This window comes from Lepisosteus oculatus, chromosome 26 (assembly GCF_040954835.1).
Source record: "Lepisosteus oculatus isolate fLepOcu1 chromosome 26, fLepOcu1.hap2, whole genome shotgun sequence".
NCBI classification, from domain to species: domain Eukaryota; kingdom Metazoa; phylum Chordata; class Actinopteri; order Semionotiformes; family Lepisosteidae; genus Lepisosteus; species Lepisosteus oculatus.
In genome coordinates, this window is record NC_090721.1 from 7,749,382 (window position 1) to 7,769,562 (window position 20,181).

Genomic DNA, 20,181 nt, shown 5'->3' on the forward strand with positions numbered 1-20,181 from the left:
TGTAGTTAATCTTATTTCTTTATTAAAAGGTTTACAAGATAAAAGTAATAAGACTTCCACGCAGCTTCTTAATGAGGCAAAAATCAATTCTTTCCTTGACAGTCCTTTCATTTGCATTCATATTGAATGGAGTTTTTACATTACATACAGTGCCACCTGGTGGAGAGAAGAAGTAAATAAACCAGATTTAGGATCTTTCAGATTTACTATCAAAATGGAGTTAACTCTGTGGTGGAAGCTTTCCTCATAAATCTCCTTTTTGCTGTAACACATTTTTCTAAAGGTCTCTAACAGATAAAGCAGTTCCTAATCTCCTCTGACGCCAGCAGCAACAACCATGTGTAATCTGGGCTCAATCTGGTGATATGTGTTTCACTGTGCCACAGACTGAGCATACGAACAGCCATATCTCACTTCCACCAAGAGACACATTTCATATTGGGAGAGCAACAGTCAGCAGTTACATATAGTTGATTTATTTATTTTGCAGGTACATAGTAGTTCAGCCTTGTTAGTGCAGCAGTGAATAAATGTACAAAAGAGATTAGTGCATAAAGGGAAGAAATTACTAACATGACTTTATATACTGACTGCAGGCAGCAAATCCAAATGTCAACCCTCATCTCTTTTTTTCCCTTATTTTTTACTAGAGGATTAAAAAGGTGAAGGTCTAAGCAGACCATTGTTGATGTATAAAGCCTACTCTCCACTTAATGTTTTCACTGTTTCAGGCTTAAGGAAAGTGAACTCTCACCTGTTCTCTCGTTGCTGCTCGGAAGAGATAAAAGTTTTTTTCCCCCTGAATTACACAGTGCGGTGAGTCGATAATGCCAGTACAATCAGCTTTTACAGAGTGGATTTCACTCAGGTGACAAGCGTGCTCTCAGAGACGTTTGTCTCCAGAAGATGGACAGTAAAAAGCACCAGGAGGTCTTTGGGGACACTCTTATTGTAGACAGAGTATCCCACAAAAGTGCCTTTGTCGACTCTTTGTACATTTATCATATGGGTGTCCGCAAAGCAAATAAATAAGTATGCATCTGTTTCTTGAAGAGGCCTTGTTGCATGCATAGTAATTGAAGGATTTATTTTGCTTAAAAATGAATTATTATTATTAGATTTCAACAGGATTTGTTCATTACAGCTACACTCGTGTCTCCCACCGATGATGTCACTAGGAAGTTTCCTTTCCAGCCTGGCAGGGAATGTGTCCTGTGTCACACAGCCCTGTGTGTCCACTGTTGCCTGCTGCCGTGCACACCATGGCTGTCCCGGGATCCTTCTTCTCTCCAGCGGGGTGCCTGTCACCCAGGCTGCGAGGGCAAGAGAAATAGGGCAGTGTTGGGTGGTCCTCAGCGAGATGAGAAGGGGTACTACAGCTCTCTCGCTCTTGGCACAGGCAGGGGAGGGCTGCTTCATTGGAAGATTGGGGGACACACCTTTTGGCGGCGAACTTCATGCCATTCTGGGGTTCTCTGTCGAGAAGCAGAGAGAAGACCTTAGTGCATGCTGCTTTTTTCTCAAGGAGCCCTTGATGTGCACACTGATGACCTCTGCTTAGCTTTGAGAAGAGACCTAAGTCTTTTTTTCCAAAGAGAGCACAAAACTGACACCGGACAAACCAGTCTGCAAACCTCCAGATACTTCACAGTTCGCAGAGATGCAGAACACATAGAAGTTGTACTTCTTCAGCAGTGATTTGTTGCTCTTCCAAAAGGCGCCGTAAGTGCAAGGCATTAGTAATCTTGTGAAATTAGGGTGTCATGGCCACAAATTGTGTAATTAATGTGACTGGATTAGTGTCTTAAGTCAAACCCAGTTTGACAAACGAGTACAGTAGTGCATTTCTCACTGCTGTCCACTATCAGGCTCCAGTAAAGATGCTTTTCATATTGGGGTTTTTTTCTCTTTCATTTTCCTTTCTTTTCCTTCTACCTTAACAAAAATTATCATTCCACTAAATGCCTGAATTGTGAATTTGACGAACAATGTGTCCAAAAAGCAAGAGATCCTAATATATTCAAACTCTGATGATTCAGATAATCCAAGTTCAAATACAATTCCTGTATTACAGGATTTAAATGACATTATATAGAAATTAAATTCCAGATCTAAACCATCTAAAACCTGTTCCAATCAAGGTTTTATTATACACCATTTTTTCAAACATTTCTTTTGAGTCTGTCCCTCTGCCTTTTTATTCATTCTGCATAGTTACAAATGGCATGTTCTTTCTCAGCACAATACATCTATTACAATATAAAGTAACCAAGGAACTGCAATATATTTTAAGTAATGATACCCTAGTGTACTGAGTTTGGTTTGATTCATTGTGGCTTACAGCATCTTTACAATACTGAGGAAATACTGTATCTATCTGGCTATCCAGCTATCTATCTGTGTAACTATCCATAATAGATAAATAGATATCTCAACTGAAGCTGTGTGAGAGAGATTAATTTATAAAAAGCTGTATACATGAAGATACTGCTAGATCGCAGAGCCACCAGTAATGGACTTCAATGTATATTTCTGAAGTGCAATGTGTTGGGGAGTGAATGTGAGTGAGCTGAAATGATCTGATAACAGTATTCCTACATATTTCTACAGCACTGATTGCATCTGAAACACTTTTGTCTCCTAGTAACAAGGATTACATGATTTATGAGAGAGTAAAGTCAAACAATGTCGGATGCTAATACCTTTACACACCCTGAAGTGATCACACTCCAGTGAAGCCAATGCATCTTACAGAGCTGTGGTATTTTACACATCATGGCCAGGCTGTTTCTTTCACTATTCAAAGCAGCTCTAACACTTTATTAATTAAAACTACACCAAAGCCAACAAGAGCAGACGTGTAGCCAATGCTCTGTTCTGAACGTCAACATATAATATTTACACAACATACATTCTGGTTGTTGGTTGGTAATCTATTTGGATTTTTCCCAGATCCTATTTTTTCTTCGGATGCAATACTCTACTGGCTTAATGAAATTCACAAGATGTGAGTTCACATTAAAAGAGATCAAATGTGCTGTTTTGCAGCTTTCTTAATGTTTCACACTTCTAGCCTACCCTGGGCTGGCAGAAGCTGTAAAAAAAACTAAAAATGTGCAAAATTGTATCCAATTGTAACAAAATTGTTTTTAGCACACAGATACTAATATAGGACTCTTTGCACGTCTGCAGCACTTTTCACAGATCCCACCGCATCTACGGTCACTGTGGACCAGGAGTCCTTGAGACTTCGGGGTAATGTGAGACTGCTGGACCCGATGTGTCAAACAGCTGACAATGTGGGGGTGACTGTATGCTGAGCTCAGGAGCGGGGAGGAGGGGTAAGACTGTTTTTTTTATTTCAGCTAAATTGAGGAGTAAAATAAGAGAGTAGTTTTATGCAGAATCTTGGTTGAAAAGAGTTCTAGTGCATCCAGAAATGACTTAAAAGAATGTACCGGTTTAACCAAAACAAACCGTGGAAAGTGTGAGAGGACCAGCCACCAGCGCACACTGTACTGCGCTCCGAAATCTCCCTCTGCAGTCCCCCCCCACTCCTGGCCATCTGGGCTGAGCAAGTTCTGTCTGGGGTCAAGGTGGGACCGACCTCGGCTCGCCTGCTGCCTGCCCGCCAGCCCCTGTTATTTACAGCCCATCCCCACTGTGCCCTCGCAGCTCAAGGGTGTGAGCGTGCCAACACCATGCTCTGCTGAAGACAAATCAGCGCCTGGCCCTCATAAAAAACAAGGTCGCAACCTCTTCACCTTTTCAACTCATCGGCAGGCTGCGCCGCATGCAGGCCCACCTTCCCACAGGTCAGGTCAGACGCACTGAGGAGGCAACAGGGAAAGATAATCGCAATCTGGCCATAGCCAGCACCTCGTCACAGAAGCACAGGGGTGCCACCACCCAGCTGCGCCTGGGGCACTGGCGCTGGGAAACCAGGGCATTGTGGGGATCGTCAGGGGGCATGACTAGGGCAACTAGAACACACTTTGTTTTTAGAAAATGGTTTTAGTAACATAACTGCATTCTGATTTGGCCATGTTGGCTAGTCGGTGCACAGGCCTGTTGATTCACCTATTAAAGAGACTTCTAGGCCTACCACCTCACTCATGTAAAGCTCACAGTCCTCTTCCCCGCTGAAGGCTGTTCTAATCCCTCGTCCAGAATTCGGCAGTTTTATTAATGGACTTTGACAGTGTCACTCAGAGACCGGGCAGCATGGGCTCCCCGTCTCTTTACTAGAAAGGTCTGGCCAGCGCCTTGCAGTTCTTCTGGGCCATGCTGTTTGGGTTAGCACTTTGCATCGCGCTGCCTTGAAAATAAGAGCTATTGGTGTATCACTGCTGTCCATTCCAGTGGCCTTGCAATCACTCTGGGTGTAGTAAGCATACGTATAGTTGTTCAGAGATTTAAAAAAAAAGAATAAGAAATGTCATAAATGCGTTGCCCAACACAGAGCTTTTGTCCATGCGGAAGGGCTGCTCCAGTATTGTCATGAAGGGGTCTTGGCCGTAGGACCTCGGCAATGAACAGGCAGTGCGGAGTTACATGATGGGAACCTCGATTCAAAACACTGCAGTACTTTCTGTGCAACTGATGAGAGTGTTCCTGGAGTACAAGTCTTATTATACAAAAAAAAGCTTGTATGTGTTTAATAAATTGAAAATGTGAGCTTGAATCTGTGGTAATTTGGAAGGAATCTGGAGTACGGTGCTAGCTCAGTGCAAAATAAGATTATTTGCTCTGTATTATAATGTGTGTTGATTTTATACGACTAAACAGAGTGTCACTGAACCCCCAATGAAATTTGTGCTTATTTATATGCAGTTATTCAGGTATGCAGTAAATTCCAATTACTTCTTTAGATTTCTATTTAACATGGGGAAAATATGAAATATGGGAGGAAAGCTGTGTGTTTTGTGCTCAGCGATCGTAAATCCCTTTAACTCTTTACTTGCCGTTGGTGAGGGTGAAACGCAGGTTCTCCTGCAGCAGCCAGAGAACTGACACAAGAGATCTAGCAGCGACTCAAGTACACCTATAGAACTCATGGTTTACAAGATCCTTCTGGCCAGCGCAAGAAATACACCGATTGCTCAACCTTTTCAGTGAATGTAGTGTTGCCAGTTTTCTAATTTCCTCTGGACTTTTGAGAAAATGGTAAGAGAGAATTGGCAGAACCCTAAACTCTTTCCTGGCTTTAAAATCAACAAATGCCTTTGTATTTTGTATATGCAGTGACTTTCTCTTGGCCACTTTGCAGTGTATTGAAAAATGCCATTATTTTTCCACTTTATATGACCCTGACCCCAATAATAACTGAAATTCAGTTTTCAGTGAATATCCTGAACGCCGCATCGCCGTGACCCCACCGTCGTGGCCATCTGTCAGCTCTGTGCACCTGGAGCACACCTGTCCTCGGGTCTTTGTGCCGCGCGAGTGGGGGTCCCCGTGACCGTGACGCTCGGTCGCGGCGTGTGTGCGGGAGCGCGCTCCAGCAGCCTGTATTTATATCCGGGCCTCAGACCCCGGCGCGGCTCCCAGCGGCCTTAAATCCCACCCGCGCCCCCCCTCCGAGGGCCGGCTGACGTGCAGCAGGCCGGAGCGTCTCGACTTGCCTATGCATAAGCCATCCATTTCGTCTGCCTGACACCTCTCCAACATAAAACCGTAAGGCAGCGGTAAAATATCTCTCTCCTGGCGAAAATAAAGCTTTGTCTCCCTCCTGATCTATAGGATATAAAATAAAGCCAGGCCTTTGATGCTGGCATTCCCTGATGCAGGGGCTGCTTTCTGCGATGCAGACGAATGAGCAGGGGCGGCCGAGGCCTCTCGCCGGCTCGGGTTTTTCCCAGGCTCGATCAGTTACTGGCCATGCCGGTGGCCGGTTTCCCTCTCGCTTTGTCGAAACACCACCCGCTTCCCTCCTCTAAAATAACCATAGTCGCGCTCATCTCGTTCCCCCGGACCCTCGCCAAGAACTTTTCCCTCCGAACTTGATTCGCCTTCCCGCTGTTCCAGGACTTCAACCGCGAAACGGATAAATAAGATCAACCGATCGTTTAGACTATTTTAATCATTTAGATTGAGACGATTTTAATTATATGTCAATTAATGTTGGAATGCGAGGCATAAAATCCTATTGTCTATTCTGCCATTATTTCCTCCTTATCTATAATGCTTTTGTTGTTGTTGTTGTTGTTGTTGTTGTTGTTGTTGTTGTTGTTGTTGTTGTTGTTGTTAAATGCAAGGATATTTCTCTCTGTTTCGCCACACTTGTGTATCGGTCCGGATTCTCCGATTCGTGTTGTTCTGTTCATGACTCGTATTGCAGTCTGCACTCTCTGGCCGGTATAAAGCACAGCAGAAATCCTTAGCCCTTCGCTTTGTTGCGCTGCGTTATTACATGGGCTGAAATAAACCACCAGCGTAATGTTACTGTGACAGTTCATGCGGCCTGTTCTTTGACTAGAGAATAGATTCCTTATGAATAGTGCCGACCCGCCTCCCACAAGCGCCGAGCTTGTGTCTTTCCACGCTTTCGAAATCCGGGTGTTTTCTCTTTTTGGTGACATGCCCTGCCCTCGCCACAGCGCACGGGTTGAGGAGGTGTTTCAGCCCGCGAAGAGCTGAAATGACCTTTTTTTAAACGGGAATTGGGGAAGGGGAAACACCCTCAGAACCGCTGTAAAAACAGATCTCAGCAATTAAAGACCGCTTCAATTACATCTCACGGCTGGGAATGACATTTATTTTATTCGTCGGGTGGTTTAGGGCGTACGGTGCAAATACTTCTCTCCGGTCTCGACTTTTTGCTTTTTCCTGTTGAGGACGTTTTGTTTTCGTCTCTCCAGGTATCTGTTAACTATTTTCTGTGTTTAGTAATTTTTTTTTCCCCCCAGCTACGCTGTTTTGTAAACCGTGATGTGCTTTGGGGGGGGGAGACGCATTTTCTTATTCATACCCAAACACCTAAGTAAAAAAATAATAAATATCCCGAATGCAACTTGAATGTCGCCTCCCCGGTCACTCCGGTTGAGTTTATCCCCGGGCTCTTGATATCAGGGATGGCCAGCTCCGTGTGCTGCCGGGGTTTTAGCGCAGAGATCTGCTCCCGTACAGAAAGCCCCTATCTGCCGGTTCCAGCAGCGCGGCTCGCCCCCTGAGCATTCAGCACTGCGCGATAACATCTCTAAGGGAGTGGTTATCACCAGATATTATATTATAATCATTAGTGATCCCGGCCCTTTCACCCGTACTGCAGAATAGTCACGGGGACCCATTAATCTAAACTAGAGCCACTGCTCACCAGCACCGCTCTCTCCGATAGGGCACGACGCGGTGTTTTCCCATTGCTGTCTCTGCTTGTAATCTTTCAACGACAGCGGAGGGAGGGGGGCGGCAATATAGTTCACTTAGAGGGGAAAAAAAAGACAGTTGAAATAAAAAATAAGAAGGTAAAAACTCAGAATGTGCTTTGCCTCCTTCCCCCCGCAAAGTTTCCAGCGTTCTGGCTGCGAGCACGGAATAGTAAGATCAATCATATTACAGTCAGGCTGTCTGACTTCGCCTTAGACGGAAACCCTCTAGAAAAGGGATTCATTACGAATGGAAATGTGATCATTTCATTTGGAAGTGAAGAGGGGTGGTTGAATGACGTCAACAAGTAAGAAGTCTGACGTCAGAATTCCCTTCTGGGCCACCAATAATAATAACAATAATACTTATACAGTTATTTTCTTCAGAAGAGTTAGGCCGTTAGAATCTTTATTGAACCGTAACCCTCACAAGAGTCGCGTTGTATATTTCCCTTAAATACACTTTTTAGGAATGTTAAAGAATATTCTGCGCCGTGCAAGGTGTGCGCCAATATGGTATGTTATCCTCTATTTATAATACAAACATTAAGCAAGTAAACACTTCTGCTGTCCCAGTAGCAGGTCAGGGAACCACCAAAGTCGTGTTCTGCACTTATTTTTTTAGAATACTGCGTTTTCCGCGGGTTAGCAGAGGGTGATGTCAGGTGCAGCCAGGTTTTGCGGGGTACAGACAGATCTTGTTAATGGAGGGTCTATGGGGACACCTACAGAAGACATAGAAAAGTTGTCTTTATTTACTGCCGAGGCTGCAGAAAGCCCGGCGAAGCGCGCTGTGGTGCTTGTCTTTGATTATCGGTTTTGGGAGTGAAGTAACAGCTGTTCCGCTGTCGGGCCGGCGAGTGGAGATCTATAACTTCCATCGAATTTCTCCGTCCAGCCTGCGCCGGAGTGGGAAAGTCAGGAAAATGTTTTTGTTGAGTTTGTAGTCAATATCCTGCGATGCCATCGGCACATGCTTTGAGTCGTTTCCAAGACTCGGGGACTCCAGCGTCACAGAGACGGTTACATCGTTGTATGTTGCTAATCAGTTTTTTTCTTCACACTCTTAAAAATCTAAGCTTCTCTAATTACCCATCTCCCTCTCTAGGACAGAATTCGAAAGGATTTTAAGTTTGCATGCTGAACTAGCCCGGCTAATTGCGAGTTTCTTAAAACTAACGCTGAATGTGACGATTCTGGACTAATGGTGGCTGTATCCCGCACGATACTCTATATTATATTTTCTCATGTATCTTTGGATGTGAACCTGCGAGGCGGGGCTGTGTGAATATGTCGCGATGGTTCTGCGCTAGTTCTGACTCTCCAGCACCTGGGGACACGCTGCGGGTCTGGACTGAGAGCAGCTCTTTCTGAGCTCGCAGAGGTAAGAGCTCGCAACGCTGCCACGAGCGACCGCCTCGTCCCCCTCGCTCCCCCTCCCACACGTCCGGACTGCGAAAATAAAGACATTGTTAAAAACAGAACACATCACATGCTCGGAAACGTAGATCGCTTTCAGGCGTCTCTTTCCTTATCCTGGGTAGCCCGTGGCTCGCGTACAGATCGCCTGATTGGGCGCGCGACTGGACGGGCAGTTATTGATCGGGTTTTATACTTACCGTATTTACGGGTATGAACTCCTGGATCAGACGTGCTAGCGTTCGGTCCTCACAGCTGGGTTAGCTACAGTGAAGTGTGCATCCACCTTCCGCGTTAACATCGTTAATTCATGTGTTAAACGACTCCGTACCTATCTATCATATCGCACGGGAGGTTTACAACAGCAGCCCATTTCGAGCAAAGGTGAAATGTTTTGTACATCTCAAATTTTTTAGAAGAGGAAGGCGTTTTATTAAAATGTGACACCATACTTCTTACACTTAAAACATACGCGCTGAAGATAAATACGCGATTTAAGATGACGTCGAGAGCAAAACATTCATGTGGGCCGTGAATTCGAGACGGAAAACAACTTGAGGGGATGAACAATCGATTATATTTATTTTACATAGACTGGTGCGTTCGTGTCTACATTATGTCTGTGTAATGTGTGTTTTTATTTCCTTCGAAGAATGTATTGTCCTGGAAAGCAGAGAGATGTATAGCCTTAAATATCTACGCGGTACACGCGGGATTCGGCGTGGAATTAGTTCAGGTCTAAGTGAGTCACGCTGTTGCGTGGCCTTAATATCAAGTCCTCAAATTCCTCAGCTCCGTGGATCGTGTACACTGCGAGGGACTTCATTCTCAATCCACTGAATTCCCCGATTAAAATCACAAGAGCACCGCCCAAATAGGAATAAAGACCCCGGAAATATTTCATTACAACGAAGCAAACATTCCATTTTTTTATCCATGGGGTAATTCTCGCTTCCTTCTGAAGTTAGCGCTGTTATTTGCACTTTTTAGGAGGGAAAAACAACCATCGTTTTTAAGGGAGACATTTATATTTAAGGAGTTGTTTGGAAATGCTTGAAAAATATATGGACCACGACCTAAGAAGGATATAAAGAGAAGTTGATTAAATATAGGTTCCCTGTAATTCTATTAATTTATTCGATTATCTGCTGTTAAGGCGTATACCGTAATTTGTTATTTGGTTTTAACATTTTGCAATCATTAAATAACGATACAGTACAAACGCGCACGTTTTTTTCACAGCAATTTATGATAGCTCTTTTAGTATGTTCTGTGTCATTACTTTTATTAAATGCTTTTAATGCACGAACCTCGTGTTTATGGTTCTTACCATGATGCCTTAAATGAAATATATATATTTTTTCGAATAGGAATTTTAAATAGAACGAAATCGACTGTTAACCTTTCTGGACAAACCGATTTCTCACCCAGAAGTCGCGAAAGAACGGAACTTACATGGAGTGCAGAACCGTCAGCTGAAAGAATAGTGACGGTAGAGATTGAAGCATGCAGCATGGCTTTTGCCTTTCCTGAGTGCCTGTTCTTGTTAATGGGGGGGGGTTAAACAGCCGACGGTGAAGTGCTGTGGGGGTCTCAGCCCCGATTCCCCGGCGCAGCTCGCGGCGCGGCGCCCTGATTTGCGTGTCGGGGCTCGCGGCGGTCCGTGCGCGCTCAGCTGATCAAAGCCGGAGTCCCAGGTAATATTTCTCGCTCCAGAGCCGGAGTCACGGCTCGCGATCACACGCTCGCTGAGGTTAAGGTCACCGACAGAGCTGCACAGGACAACCTGCGACTTAGTGGAGAGAAGGGCTTGAAAGTGTGAACTTGAACTTCGTCGTCCCGCCACGACGTGGTGTGTTTGCGTTTGCTTTGGCGGCGGTTGTAAAAATCGCCGGTGTCGATTCGAGCATTTTGTTCGAGGTCGGAGTCGGCATTTTACCTGCTCCTTTTTCAAACGCTGTTTCAAAGCGCAGAAGGGGGGCTTCAGAGCCCAGCGTTTCGTCTGCTCGAGTCACCTGTATTCAATGGCTTGCTTAAATCTGCTTCAACCTTACGCATCATCGAATAGATAATTCTATCGATGACAAATCAGTGTTTCTAATAATCAGGCTAATTCTAATGAACGCGTTGTCAATACAACTTGAGTGCTGCTGCAGCTGTTTGATCGAAGTCCCAGAGAGTTCCTGCACGCTGCAGTTGTAACGAAACTGTCATTTAAGAGCGGTCCTGCCACCCGCTTGAGTCAAATTCGCCTCCTGTAATTGTGTCGAATCTTTATTTAGTCGCGATGGCACGAATAATCGATTCTGCCACGCTGAACTTCAGCTTGACCCGATCACCTGTTCGATGTCAACGCGTATCCTGCAAGAATCCCATTTTAGTTGTTTGAAATGCTTTTTTGCGAGTGTGTGTGTGTAAAAAAAAAATATCTTACGTTGCTGGGCCATTGGAGAATAGTTCTCACGGCCCGCAAATGCTGCATTGATTAACGCTCCTTAATTCCATTGCTGGAGAGGAGACCTGCAGTGTCAATTTAAATTCCTAAGATGCTTAACATTAGTTATATATACAGTATGTAGTTCTACATGAGTACTTATATTAACGCAAAGAAGACATAGGTACGAATCGTTGTGCGAGTTGTGCTGTAAGGGAAGTCAATAGTGAGCCACCCATTGCAGTATGGTGCCCCGAGCACAGGGCCCGAGTCACACCTGTGGTGTCCGGACAGCCAGCTCGAACCGGCTCGGGGAAGAGCGACCGACCGTCCAGACCCGCAGGGCTTCGTGACGTCGCCAGGGCTGCGCTGCCCTGTGTTCTGCACTGGAGCTCGGGCAGTTCAAAGGGGTTTTAAAGGTGTGTGTCAAGCGTCTGTGAACTAAAAAAAAAATAAAGGGAACGTAAAAGAAAAAAAAAGATCCTAACTTTTTTTTTTTTAGTTGGGGTTAAAAAGAGATGATGGCCAAAAGAAAAAAAAAACCTGGTCACGAAGAAGAACACAGACCCCCCCTTTCTAAACGACAAAGGCAGAGTGCTGACCGCTGTGGCTTCGAGGATTGATATTATTGTAAAAACTAAAAAAAAAAAATCTTGTCGTCACAGACGGGAAGGAAGCGGACTCGGATTTGTTGGCTAATACGGTAATTCCACATAATGACCTTTTCAGCGTCGAAATTACTTACATCCCCTTAAGCTATTAAAAAAAATCATAACAAAGCGGGCTAATTCTGTACCCAGCAGTGAACGGATTGGGCTGCCGTGCTGCGCGGTGATATATTGGTCCGCGCTGTGTTTGTTGTTCGGTTTCTTGCGGGTCCCGGTGATTTTTGTCAAACCAGTGCTGCCTCTGGCCTTCCCCAGCCCCCGTCCCGGCCGGGTAGCAGCAATCCGAGCGTTGTGCGGAGAGGAAGGGGCACGGGAGAGACCCCCCCCACACACACACACAACACACACACACTCCCCCGTCGCTTTCCGCATCCAGTACAAGTCCAAAACTCGAAAGTTATTTCATCCATGCAGACGACGGGTGCTTTTGCTCAAGTCGTCTTCGCTGTGATACTGGCCGCCGGATTGCCTGAGGTCAGGACCGGCACGCCTCCGGAGGCAATTTCTAAGTAACGGTGAGCCTGTTAGGAGACTCTGCTAATTGGGATTCGCAGAGATTCGCAAATACCCGAGATCAAACCCTGCTGGAAATCGTTTGGAATGCGCGATGTCACGTTTCATTTCCAGAACTCCACGAGCCACCAAAAAACTTAGGCCTGGCGTCTTTTACACCAGACCTTCTGTTATCATAATTGCTGTGTAAACAGGACTAAAGCCTGCAGGTCTCGTGTCCTTATTAACCTAAACGTTTTCAAACTTTTTTTCCCCCTGCCGTTTCCGATACAGCGGAGTTCATTGTGAGGGACGGTGTCTCTCATTTCCAGATTTAAAATCGTAGTTAATGGATTCTAGTCTGAATCCAAGACGCACTTTTGTTAACGAATGAAATAATCACATTCGGAGAACAGCAGCAGAGCAGGCCGCTCAGGAAAACGTAAAATGACTGTTGTTCTATCGCGGGACGTGTATAACATTATCTTCCAGGCTTTGAATTGGTGAGCCTCTGGCAAGGCCCGCCGGCTCGTGGCCAGCTCGTTTCGCGCGAGCACTGTCCCTCTGAATGAACTGTCCAGCACGTCTCATACAGGCGACATACAGACTAGAGGCCCGGGGGGTTGGATTCAACTCCAGGGTTTACTGAGACAGTTGGATACTTCGACCACTGTGGATTTGGATCAAAGGCGTTTCTAGCTCACTGTTTTTGTGCAAACTGTCTCTATTAGGGGCTATCCGAACTACTTTACAGTACTGTCCTCTTCAGCCTGACAGTCTCTTCCATAATTAAGTTTTAGTGAATATACCATGTTCTCTTTGGAACCTGATCCGCATACCATATTATTTCGTTTTGGGCTGAAACAGATTCTGGAACCGACGTCGGTGCCGCAATTATTATTTAGGTCCATTATTGCTTTTGCACACCGCTCGTAACCGTAGCAGACTAAAGACGTTTGATTTATAATTTATGGCACGGAGCGGACAAAACTGAGACTAAGTGAAAATTGCATTTGCTCTCACCACGCAAGAGACACGCACGGGACGCATTCCATTTAAAATGTGGCAGGAGACTTAAATCTTGAACTGGGTGGGGAGGGCGGGTGTGATTTAAAAGTCTATTTAAACGGGAGAGGACTGCGTGAAACTCGCCAGAGCCCCATAAACCCGTTTAAAAGCTGTTATTTTATGTACACGATAACAGCGTTTCCTTTTCCTTCCTGCGTGGGTGATTTCGTCTTAAAAGTACACTTCAAGAAGTGTCACGGACGGCCGAGTTTTGTCGCCCAACTGTCAGAAACCGCCTTTGAGGGAGACCTTTCTCTGTGCGTGTTTTTTTCCTTCTTCCCCGACTCTTCTTCTCAGACGTTGGTGGAAATCTAACCAGATGCTTAGCAGATGAATGAAAGGGCCCCGGCGCACACACGAGCACGCACACTTTTCAAACAGACACGCGCCCGCGGGACTGAATGGAGTGTGTGTGTGGGGAGGGGGGGATAGGTTCACAAAAAGAGGGAGAGAGACAGAAATGCAGGGGCGCGAAGACGGTTGTGTGTTCATCTCTTATCTGTTATTCTTCCCCAGAACAACACATGTCATCGAGGGGTCCTGCAGTCAGAGAAAGAGCTCCCCAGACGCTCGCTGGCAGCTGTCGCCGAGCGCCTGTGACAGGGCCGTCCGCGGCCCGCCCGGCCCCACTCCGCCGGTTTTACATGAGAAGTAACCCATATGCACGGGGACGCCTGGTATTGATCCCAGATTTCTGCTGGAACGTTTACACAATACACGCCGCCGGAATACCAATAGCAGAAAGGGTGGTGATGTTATTGTGGGTTTTTTCCTTTGTGCGTTTGTGTGCGTAGGCTTCAGCATTTGTGCGTGTGCATGCATAGGCTGCGACACGTGTGTGTATCCGTGTAGGGTGTGGTATTGGTGTGTATGTGTGTAGGTTATAGCTACTTGGTACATGTAAGGATATCCTGTGATAGTCCCAGTGTATGTGTGTCGGGTGTATCCCTAAGTATGTGTAACAGCCTCTGTGTGCTTCGGGACAGGTGCAGGAAGAGAAGAGTGGAGAGGGATGAACTGTGAATGAAGGTTATAGAGGCAGGTTGGAGATGGGATTGTGTCTGTGGGCGGACTACAGCAGAGCGTCTTGTACTGCGCTGCGCATATGCGGATGCTTCTTCCTTTGCAATGCAGTATTGCAATGCTGAACGTCCCCAACCTGTCTTAAGGTGAGGCACAGGCGCCCAGCTCGCCTTGGTGACCCTCCACGAAATCTGCGATGACCCCTCAACCCCCCCTCGCCCACGCGCCCCGTGGAGAAACCTCCTGTCGCACCCAACCGCCGGTGCTTGAATCCAGTCACACTATCGAGCCGGTCATATATATGTGGTGACGGTCTCTGATCAAGATTTGTTTTAATTAATAATAACGTCAGGGTGTTTGTATCTACATATAGATATATCAGACACAAACTAACACAAACACATGGACTAACTAAACGGCGATTTGTTCATTTGAAAACAAACGATATGAAAGCATCATATTGGTTTTTATATTAAGTAATGGTATAATTTAACATTTCGGTGTCTTACGTATTTAATACCCAACATTATTGCATCATTAAGATGATTTTGCCTTTAGTATTCGTGTTTTCAGAGTGTCCTCTCTGCTGACGAGAAGCAAGAATGTTTATTCCCAGCCTCAACAGAATCTGTCTGGAGAATGCCCTTTACATGCACAGACAATAACCCGTCACTGACAAACTGTCACACCACTCACGGAAAGTTTGGAAAACAAAGTTGTGACTTTCGTTAGACATTTGTCCAGTCGTTTATCCACGACAATAACCACAACAGTAATTAATTTTCTTCATACACATATTTTCACACACATATATAGGCACCGCGGATTTTCATTTTTAATATAGTAAATGCGAAGTATTCTAAATTATTCATAAATAGGTGCAGATAATCTCTTTATCCAAACCAACTCCCGTACTGGTCCCTGTTATTTTAAACCTTAAGCATTCGATATCGAGTCGTTTAAAAATTCGTTTCAAATGTGTGTGTTTATTTCATCTATGTATATTTTTTCGAATTGTTTGACAATAATTGTATCGGTGCAATTAAGAGTCGAGTACAATAGAGTGCTGTTGATTATGAATTCTTGGAAAACGAATTATTAAATTAAAAATAAGAGTGACAGTTCTTATTTTGAAATTCAAAATAAAACATTTCCTATTTTCCTCTGTGCTGCAAATGAATAAGAACGGTTATAGGCACATTTGTATTTGAAATCGACTGTACTTTCTGCAGACCTGTAACTAAACTCAAGTTTACTAATCTAACCTTTTTACTCATGTCGAATATATCTTTGCCTGTTCAGACAGCATCGCGGCGGCTTGACCGCGGATGTGTATTGGTGAAGTGGTTTAAAAGTCCGTATTAAACATCCAAAGGTGCCGGGCCCATAAGCATGTGCCAAAACCATCAAAGCACCTGAAAACTTTCGTGCTGTTTCGTCTTTCACTTTCTCCTCTTCCAAAACCACCAAACGCAGAGCCCTGCTGCGGCTGAATAAACCACCTACCTTCATTAAGACAGAGCACTGTGGGCTCGCTACATTTACTGTCATATTCGGTTGTTAGGAATTGCAATTAAAGACACCCCCACCTTATAATAAGATGTGTCTTGTTCTTTCACAAAAAAATAATGATTTTTAATAAAAAAATGAAGAGTTCGTCCGGAATCCAAACTTAAGTACTTACCTCTCTGCGAGTTTTCCTGAGAAGACAGTAGACCTCAGTTTGCGGAGATAATTCCCAAAACGGTTATCGACTCCTCACCCAGCGTGTCTACCGACTACGTCTTGAGCAAAGCGCCTCCTGTGCTCCGGTGTTCAGACCCGTCCCGGCCGGTGTCGCGCCTGGACCGCCGGAGTTACCGGGTCCAGCTACTCGGCTACCGCGTGCCACCTGCGCGGGACCTGCTCGCGCGGCGCGCGCGGCGACAGGCTCTCCCGTCATATTGCCGAGGCGCTATCGATACAGGACTCCGCGCACCCCTCCTGTAATCGCGTCATGGACCGAGGAAAAGCGGAAACGCCTTGGCATCATGCATGTAGTGGCGCGTTCAAGAAAGTACAATTTAGGTTCTTCTGGGATTTTTTTTTTAACCAAAAAGTCACGCACACCGGCCTAGGACTGCAAGCTTTTTAATACTACAGCACTCCGGAAATATAAAAGTACATCTGCCTGCTTTAATTGAATCCCGCAAGTCCATTAAGATACGTTACAGGGTACAATTTTATTTCCATCTTTTTTTGTACCTCTGAACTGGCTCTGTGCATGGAGCATACCCACCACATAAACTAGCGTATGACAGTTTCTATGAATTTTTTGACAATTGGTTTGTTCTGTTCCCTATAAATAGTACAGTGTGTATATCGGCAGAGTTCCGAGAGGATAGTTAATGGTTACTTGGACGGCGAGGCGCTGATTGGCTTCGGCCCCAGGTGACGTCAGGAAGCTGTGAATAAGGCTGGCTCGTGTGCTTTCAGGAACATGCAGAATACTGAGGGCTGGACGAGGAGCGTCAATCCTGCCGTGATATGACACTCTTTCAACACTAGCAGAAGCACCGTGTCCTAGACCTGGCACGACAGAGGGCAAGACGCAGGCTGGAGCACGCAGATCGGTGGCGTTCCTGTTTATCCTCTTTCTGACCAAAACAACGAACCCATCTCGTTACCAAGAGAGGGAAACGATCATGACAAAGTGTATCACTACGACAGCAGACACGTTTCTCCTGCTGTTCATCAGTGCTGTTGCCCCAAAACAGTTTTCTTAGATGCATCTTAAAGCTGGTCTCAGAAAAGACGGCCACTCGTCAGCACTGCACCTTGGCAACGGTGAAGCGCAGGTAGGCAATGGTGCTTTTAATTTTACCGGCGGTTTTTTTGGTGATTTGATTTTTTAATTTTTTTAAAACATTTTTTTTTTGAATGGAAGAGGAACCAAAAGATTGCTCCCCGTGGCTTTAAAGGTGTGCGCTGCTCTGCTACCTCAGACCCGAGAGAACTCATCACACCTCTCTCTCTCTTTTTTTCCCCCTCCTTCTCCTGCTTGTGGAATCTACGGATCTGTTCTTGGGCTACAAGGCGAGAGTGGCTGCTATTTCGGTCTCCTTTTCTGTTTTACATCTCTCGACCCAAGGACCTCACCGCGCAGAAGACCCCAAAGCCGCTCCGCGAAACCCGAGCTTGTTCTGAAAAACAAACAAAACAAACAAACAAACTAACTACCAGACAAACCAGCCAACCAAGAATTAGAAGACATAACCCAGGCGAGAGAAGTGCCGCGGCGGTGTTGTGGGGGCAAGTCGAAAGACGATGGTGCACTGTGCGGGCTGCGAGAGGCCTATACTGGATAGGTTCCTGCTCAATGTCCTGGACAGAGCCTGGCACGTCAAGTGTGTTCTGTGCTGCGAGTGCAAATGCAATTTAACAGAGAAGTGCTTTTCTCGGGAAGGGAAGCTCTACTGCAAAAACGACTTCTTTAGGTAAGCAACGCGGGCGGAGAGCGGCCTCCCGGCGTGCTGCTCTGCGGCCGGCTCAGCCCCGTCCCTCTCCGGGTCTCTACACACCTCCTCCTTGTAGTCTTGTTTGTTTGTCGTTTCGTTTTCGTTTTCGACGCGTTTGCCATACCTACAAAAAAAAAAAGCAACACAACTCGAGAGTTTGAAACCCGCGCACTCTGCTGCTCTTGGCTGTGTGTTTGTATTTCGAGACACACCGGGCGCTGCGATAGAAGAGTCTGTTCTTGCCTTGTCGTTATCTTCTGCGGGCACACAGTTATAAAATTCAAATAGGACCCCTGCTGCAGTAAAGGTGTTTTTTTTTTTAAAGCAAATCGCAGTGAGGTTATTAAGCACAGAATGAACATTTCGGTTCTGTAAACTGAATTCGGGGAATTCGCGCTCAGCGCAGACTCTGGAGATCTCAAGTTCTCAGCACCCGAGTCTTTTTTCTTTTAAATTTCTCTCTTATGAAAGTAACACACAACAAAACAATTTGGGGTTATTTGAAATTACTGTATGGTGTCACTTCAAATCAAATCGGGTTTAAGGCCTTCTATATATTATGCGATGTTTAAGGTATTTATTTAATTTTAAATATTATTTTGACTATAATTGAGCGACTTTTTATTTTGTGTGTGTGTGTGGTTTTAAATATTTCGCTGGGGTGCAGAAATTAAATTTAATATTAAATCGGAAACGATTACAAAATGACTTCAGGATACGGTCTTTTGTTTTGTTTTACTCGATTTAGGAATTAAGCTCATCTTTATTCCGGAGCCGGTTCTGCTCTTGTCCCCTGCCTTGCCATCTTTAAATCTGACCTGAATTGTTTTCGTTTTACACGGATCGGATTCGAGCTGAAGAGCGTCTTAAAAGGCAACGCAACTTTTCACACATTTGCAAAAAAACGCAACGCAAATATTCCTCCCCGAATGACGTGGAAGTCTGCTTTCGGGGGGCAAATCAACATCCCCCCTGATTAAGTTACCGAGCAAATTAAATAGTTGTTAATTTGTATTGTAATGCTAAGCAAACAACAGCTACATTAGAAGTCTGTGTACTCCGCTTCAGTGAGGTTCTGAAGGAAATAGCACTTTCTTTCAAAAGAGCTTCAGCCAAAGAGACCGCAGGGTTCCGTCAGGGTTCCGGGAGGAAGTGTGACCCAGCTCTGGGACTGCCTATCTGGGGAGTCCCCTGTGTTAGCCGCGGTTCGAGTGAAGATGTGCTAAGTGGATTTGAATAATAGACCAGTCTGAACGGACAACCCGTCGACACTGCAATCAACAGACGCGCAATACACATGCCTCAGCAAAAACAGAATCTGCATCCTATCAGTGAAATTTGAATCTGGTTGATCATATTATACATGTTGTTGTTGTTTTTTGTTTACTGATAATCGTAACAGCACCGGGCATATTCATCTTTGAAAGTCAAGGAAAAAACGATTTTAAAAGGCAAACGAATTGCTACCCGTGTTTGCATCCTCTGTATTTACGTGTGTCTAATTGTAAAAACAAAAAAAAGCTTTTTTTCATAAAATCAGAAAGTTCAAACTGCTCAACTCCCTATTTTATAACGAGTGCTAAGGAAGGATGAAAACGAACGCGTGCTTCTTCAGTCCATTCTGAGAGCGCGCGATTGAGCGTTGCCAAAACACGGTCGTTTGTCGGGGTTGTAATTCTCGTTTTTCTCATGGTCTGCGATATTCAGCGGTGGTTCAAATAGAAATTATTCCCTAGAAACGAGTATCTGTGATTTTTCAGGTAAGACCTATTGTTAGATGGGGATTTCCGAACAACAAAAAAAAACCCGCTGCATTATTAAAAATATAGAGAACTTGCAGAAATATATCCTCTGACTTGTTGTTTTTTTTTAAAGCGCGGTGTTAATAATTACAAACTTCATTTGAATGAGATGAGTACTCAGTGAGCACACACACTTGATTGCCTGGTGCTGTGTTATTATTTTTGTAGCCGCAACATCTGTGTAAACTAGAAAACATAAACTAACAAACCGCAGGGTGTTAAATGCCGGAGGAAGACTCTGCTGGAAACCCTAAACGGAGAAAAATTAGGAAAATTACAATAAGAGGCAACACGGGAAATTATTATTATTATTATTATTATTATTATTATTATTATTATTATTGTAATTATTATTATAATTATAACCGTTGTTATTATTAGTAGTAGTATTTCGGAATCATATCGAGTTTGAAA

General features: G+C 44.9%; 1 protein-coding gene and 1 long non-coding RNA gene across 3 annotated transcripts in view; one reads left to right on the plus strand and one right to left on the minus strand.

Annotated features, from left to right (window-relative positions):
* LOC138225143 (uncharacterized) lies at positions 1-16,786 on the minus strand. Its single transcript, XR_011183717.1, has 2 exons — positions 16,153-16,786; positions 1-1,475 (listed from the first exon to the last, which is right to left on the minus strand). It is a non-coding gene; the product is annotated as an uncharacterized lncRNA (long non-coding RNA).
* lhx1a (LIM homeobox 1a) overlaps positions 13,971-20,181 on the plus strand; it is a 14,928-nt gene continuing 8,717 nt past the window's right edge. Inside the window, exons 1-2 of one of the 2 annotated variants that reach the window (XM_069184327.1) lie at positions 13,971-14,614; positions 16,944-17,944. In XM_069184327.1, coding sequence (XP_069040428.1) covers positions 17,775-17,944 — 170 coding nt within the window. In that variant the 5' untranslated portion in view covers positions 13,971-14,614; positions 16,944-17,774. Of the gene's footprint in view, positions 14,615-16,880; positions 17,945-20,181 lie in introns of those variants that run through there. The other variant, XM_069184328.1, reaches the window with a different exon arrangement.